The following is a 5,749-nucleotide window of genomic DNA, read 5'->3' as shown; positions in this document are numbered from 1 at the left end:
TAACGGCTGATTGAGTTTTATTAGGGAGCATTTCCCATTCATGCACAAGGGGCAGCGTGGCAGGCAAAACAGAGGTGTTTATGGGAGATGCTGCCTCATAGGCTCAGGGCCGGCTCTAACTTTTTTGCCGTCCCAGGCAAAAGAGAAGAGCGCCGCCCCGCTGTAAACCCCCCCCCCCCCGCCCCCCGAGCGCCGCGCCGCTGACCTCCCCCCAGCGCCGCGCCGGGCCGACGAAACCCCTGCCCGAGTGCCAGGCTGGGCTGCCCAAACCCCCGACCCCCTGGTGCGCCGCGCCACGCCGGGCCGCCCAGATCCCTCCCGCCCCCCAGTGCCGCGCCGCCGAAACACTCCCCGTGCTGCCCAGCCAAAACAAACAAAAAAACCCCTCGAGCGCCGCCCCGCTGAACAAAAAACAAAAACACCGCGAGTGCCCCCCGCCACCCCAACATTGGCTGCCCCTTCTAAGGTGCCGCCCCAAGCACATGCTTGGTCGGCTGGTGCCTGGAGCCGGCCCTGCATAGGCTAAAATCCAGACGCGTTACGGTGTTCACACTTCCATCTCTGGCTGAAACAAAACACTATCCAATGTCCATCGAAAAGTCAGCAGCCTCGAGACCGTGCCCTCAGTTATTGGAGAGTTGCGGGGGGACAGAGTCTAAGGGAAGTCCCTACAGACCAGACCCAGAAGAACGGGTAGATCTTCCCCTTGAAAGAGGAGCTGAAGGCGTGGATGGGGGCCATGGTGTCTGCATCATAGAAGCACACGACCCCTTCTTCATAGTCCAAATACACTCTGATCTTGCTGGGGCTCTGGGGCGGGTCCAGCGGGCTCCATTCTGCGGTGACTTCCCGGTACTGGCCCACGGAGAGCTGGATGGCCCAGGTGCCTTGCTCGGGACTGAAATTGAACCATCCCTTCCTGCTGGCGGACTCCCTGGTGACACCCAGAGCCCAGCCCCCTGTGCCGGCCACCTCCACGTCCCAGTAATGCGTCCCTGATATGTAGCCAGCAGAGCCCAGCACGCAGGAGTAAACGTCGAATCTCCCCGGGTCATTGGCCAGAGCCAGCCTTGTGTTTGTGGCTGTCACACTTCTCCGGTCCTTGGAAAGGGTCAGACTGGGGTGAGCTGTGTCTGGGTCCAGAGTGACATCCTCTGCGGAGAGAGACAGCCCAGCAGGTGAGATCCTAGGCTTACAGATAGAAGCAGTAAAACCTATTGCAGATGCTCAAACAAGAGCTCCTCCATTCCCCTTTCTCGGGCGAACTACAGCAGGGAGGACCCTGGGCAGAGAGTCTCATAGAACATAAAAACATTTACAATTAGGGCTGTCGATTACTCGCAGTTAACTCACGCGATTAACTCAAAAAAATTAAATGTGATTTAAAATTTAATTGTGATTAATCAGTTTTAATTGCACTGTTAAACAATAGAATACCAACTGAAATTTATTAAATATTTTGGATGTTCTTCTACATTTTAAAATATATTGATTACAATTACAGCACGGAATACAAAGTGTACAGAGCTCACTTTAGATTATTATTTATTACAAATATTTGCACTGTAAAAATGATAAACAAAAGAAATAGTCTTTTCCAATTCACCTCATAAAAGTACTGTAGTGCAATCTCTTTATCATGAAAATGCAACTTACAAATGTAGGGGTTTTTTGTTCCATAACTGCACACCAAAACAAAACAATGTACAACTTTAGAGCCTGTAAGTCCACTCAGTCCTATTGCTTGTTCAGCTAATCGCTAAGACAAACAAGTTTATTTACATTTGAGGGAGATAATGCTGCCTGCTTCTTATTTACAATGTCACCTGCAAGTGAGAACAGGTGTTCATGTGGGACTGTTGTAGCTGGCATCACAAGGTATTTATGTGCTAGATGTGCTAAACATTCTTATGCCCCTTCATGCTTTGACCACCATTCCAGAGGACATGCTTCCATGCTGATGACACTCGTTAAAAAAATGCATTAATTAAATTTGTGACTGAACTCCTTAGGGAAGAATTGTATGTCTCCTGCTCTGTGTTTTACTCGCATGCTGCCATATATTTCATCTTACAGCAGTCTCAGATGATGACTCGGAGGTGCTGGACATGTTCGTTTTAAGAACACTTTCATTGCAGATTTGACAAAACACAAAGAAGGTACCAATGTGAGGTTTCTAAAGATAGCTACAGCACTAGATTCAAGGTTTAAAAATCTGAAGTGCCTTCCAAAATCTGAGAGGGACGAGGTGTGGAACATTCTTTCAGAAGTTTTAAAAGAGCAACACTCTGATGCGGAAACTACAGAACCCGAACCACCAAAAAAGAAAATCAACTTTCTGCTGGTGGTGTCTGACTCAGTTGATGAAAATGAACATGTGTCGGTCCGCCCTGCTTTGGATTGTTATCAGGCATGGACACATGTCCCCTGGAATGGTGGTTGAAGCATGAAGGGACGTAAGAATCTTTAGCACATCTGGCATGTAAATATTTTGCATCGTCGGCTACAACAGTGCCATGTGAATGACTGTTCTCACTTTCAGCTGACATTATAAACAAGAAGCAGGCAGCATTATCTCCTGAATATGTAAACTTGTTTGTCTCAGCGATTGGCTGAACAACAAGAAGGACTGAGTGGACTTTAGGCTCTCGTTTTCCATTGTTTTGCTTTTGAGTGCAGTTTTTTTGTACATAATTCTACATTTCTAAGTTCAACTTTCATGATAAAGAGATTGCACTACAGTACTTGTATTAGGTGAATTGAAAAATACTATTTCTTTTGTTTTTTACAGTAGAAATATTTGAAATCAAAATATATATACAGTGAGCACTGTACGTTTGTATTCTGTGTTGTAATTGAAATTAATATATTTGAATATGGAGAAAACATATAAAATATTTAAATAAATGGTATTCTATTATTGTTTAAGACCGTGATTAATTGCACGATTAATGACAATTAATTTTTTTAATTGCTTGACAGTCCTATTTATAATCAGAGACTTGGGAGAGGACAGGGATCCCCAAGACCCAGATTGTGAGAGGTCGGAAGGGGCAGCTATACTGTACAATAGGCACTAGGGGCAGCAGAGGGTGGGGTGGGGAAAGGGCGGCTATGCAGTATCCTGGGCACAGGGAAGCAGAGGGTGCGATGCGATGGGGTGGGGTGGGGTGGGGAAGGGGCAGGTCTGGCTATGCAGTATCCTGGGCACAGGGCAGCAGAGGGTGCGATGGGGTGGGGTGGGGTGGGGAAGGGGGAGGGGAAGGGGCAGGTCTGGCTATGCAGTATCCTGGGCACAGGGCAGCAGAGGGTGCGATGCGATGGGGTGGGGTGGGGAACGGGATGGGGAAGGGGCAGGTCTGGCTATGCAGTATCCTGGGCACAGGGCAGCAGAGGGTGCGATGGGGTGGGGAAGGGGGAGGGGAAGGGGCAGGTCTGGCTATACAGTATCCTGGGCACAGGGAAGCAGAGGGTGCGATGCGATGGGGTGGGGTGGGGTGGGGAAGGGGGAGGGGAAGGGGCAGGTCTGGCTATGCAGTATCCTGGGCACAGGGCAGCAGAGGGTGCGATGGGGTGGGGAAGGGGGAGGGGAAGGGGCAGGTCTGGCTATGCAGTATCCTGGGCACAGGGCAGCAGAGGGCAGTGGGAATTGCAAGTCTCCCTGCGGTGGGTGGGAGAAGGGGATATCTCCACGGTGTGACTAGCTAGTGTGTAGGGCCCGTGAAGTTGCACTGGGGCCCGCAGGGTCTGTTTCTTTGGTACCCTGGGTGCCATGCAGGTGTTACCTTTTTCTCTGTAGACCTTCATCTTGGGGTAACCCAGCAGGGAGTCGGAGCCCATGAGGACGGCTAGGACGTGGGCAGCCAAAGGGGGATGTGGGATCTGCAGTGACCAACCAGCCTCCGGCTCAGGCCCTAAAGCTGCTCTCCGGAGTGGATCCTTGGAGGAGAATCTCTGCCGCTGTGGAATGAACCTGCCAGACATAACTTCCAGTCTCTGTGCCGCCATCCCAAATGGGACTGTCCTTTCTATCGTACTTGTAGGTATGTCTTTGCGCCACCCCACCCCAATTGCCAGACTATCCGACCCCTCTTAGCCAACTTTAAATTATCCGCACAACCCCCGTATAAGGGCACGGGACCACTACACCCATTTTATGGAGGAAAAACTGAGGCATAGACAGACTAACTATGATCACACAGGAGACCTGACCCCAGCTCCCCCTGCTCGACCCCACTCCCTTCCCCAAACCAGGGATGGACCCCAGGAGTCATGGATTCCAGCTGCCCTGCTCTGACCTGCTTGACCCCACTCCCTTTCTAGAGATAGACCCCAGGCCCCCACTAGATCACACTACTCCCCTCTCCAAAGCCGGGATGGACCCAGGAGTCCTGCTTCCCAGCCTCGTGCCCTATCCACTGACCCACCCAGTCCGCCCAGACAAATTGCCAATTATGAGGGACTCTCCTCATTCCTTCCTACCTGCCTGTCCCCTCCTGGCCCGTACAGATCCTTCGGGGGCTGCTTCTCCAATCCCCAAGTGTTCCCAGCCGCTGAAGTGCCTGCCGAGATGGGGCTGGGAGCCCGGCCTTGCCCTCAGCAGTGCTGGACAGTTGGAATAAGGTTCGGGGCTGGAGGCCAGGCAATCTCCCACCCTGCTGGGTTCGGTCCTCTTCCTTCTGAGGGGGCTGCCAGGCCAGCAGCCTGGAAAACAACTCAAAGTGCAACGCGACGAGGAGAGCGGACTTTCATCCCAGTCACAGGTCACTTCTAATCGCGCTGGATCGGGACATGGCAACGCAGGAGACAGCTAATCCCCTGTGCTGAGATAGCTGCGGCTTGTGCCTCTGGGCGTGGAGGCAGCAGTAACAGTCAGGACTCCTGGGTTCTCTCCCTGGCTCTGGGAGGGGAGTGGGGTCTAGTGGGTTAGAGCAGGGGGGCTGGGAGCCAGGACTCCTGGGTTCTCTCCCGGCTCTGGGAGGGGAGTGGGGTCTAGTGGGTTAGAGCAGGGGGGCTGGGAGCCAGGACTCCTGGGTTCTCTCCCGGCTCTGGGAGGGGAGTGGGGTCTAGTGGGTTAGAGCAGGGGGGCTGGGAGTCAGGACTCCTGGGTTCTCTCCCGGCTCTGGGAGGGGAGTGGGGTCTAGTGGGTTAGAGCAGGGGGGCTGGGAGCCAGGACTCCTGGGTTCTCTCCCGGCTCTGGGAGGGGAGTGGGGTCTAGTGGGTTAGAGCAGGGGGGCTGGGAGTCAGGACTCCTGGGTTCTCTCCCGGCTCTGGCACTGGTGGTTAGAGCGGGGGGCCTGGGAGCCAGGACTCCTGGGTTCTCTCCTGTCCCTGGCACTGGTGGTTAGAGCGGGGCGGGGCTGGGAACCAGGACTCCTGGGTTCTCTCCATGGTTGGGCATGTATCTGAGGCAAAGGAAGGCATTGCCTTCCCACACAGGTGCCAGGGCGTGTGTGTGTGTGGGGGGGGGCACACAGGGTCACGTGTTGCCCCCCCCACCTCCCACCGCAAACACAGAGCTGCCCAGCTGTCTGGGGCTCCACTGACTCCGCAGCTGAACGCAGCCCCCTGGGTCCTAGAACCAGTCGCCCGTCCCTTCTGTGGGGTGGGGGGGGGGAGAAATGAGGGAAGGGTCGTGGGGGTGGGGGGTAGAGGCACTGGGTGGAATAGGGCAGGGGGAGGGGAAGGTGGGAGTGAGGGGAGGGGCATGGGGAATCGCAGGGGGAAGTAGGAGCCCAGCATGTGGTGT

The 5,749-nt window shown here is 53.8% G+C and overlaps 1 protein-coding gene across 2 annotated transcripts; it reads right to left on the bottom strand.

The window, feature by feature from the left end:
* Positions 1-5,013, bottom strand: LOC112061050 (E3 ubiquitin-protein ligase TRIM7-like). Of its 2 annotated transcripts, none has more exons than XM_024113528.3 (3): positions 4,483-5,013; positions 3,786-3,960; positions 1-1,154 (listed from the first exon to the last, which is right to left on the bottom strand). In XM_024113528.3, exons 2-3 carry the CDS (start codon positions 3,838-3,840, stop codon positions 628-630), a joined length of 582 nt encoding a protein of 193 aa, XP_023969296.2. In that variant the 5' UTR covers positions 3,841-3,960; positions 4,483-5,013; the 3' UTR covers positions 1-627. The 2 variants fall into 2 exon arrangements, with proteins under 2 accessions (XP_023969296.2, XP_023969295.2); XM_024113527.3 differs by having other exon boundaries at positions 3,786-3,973; positions 4,483-5,012.
* Positions 5,014-5,749: the final 736 nt, after the last annotated feature.

Source organism: Chrysemys picta, chromosome 11, assembly GCF_011386835.1.
Source record: "Chrysemys picta bellii isolate R12L10 chromosome 11, ASM1138683v2, whole genome shotgun sequence".
Classification (NCBI taxonomy): domain Eukaryota; kingdom Metazoa; phylum Chordata; order Testudines; family Emydidae; genus Chrysemys; species Chrysemys picta.
The sequence above is the reverse complement of the archived record's forward strand: the minus strand, read 5'-3'. Positions and strand labels throughout refer to the sequence as shown.

Excerpts from the sequence above, each read along its gene's own strand:
- LOC112061050 (XM_024113528.3), bottom strand. The coding sequence starts at position 3,840 with ATGGGCTCCGACTCCCTGCTGGGTTACCCCAAGATGAAGGTCTACAGA. Across the intron at positions 1,155-3,785 it reads GAAGGTCTACAGAGAAAAAG|AGGATGTCACTCTGGACCCA; the intron begins GTAACACCTGCA and ends CTCTCTCCGCAG.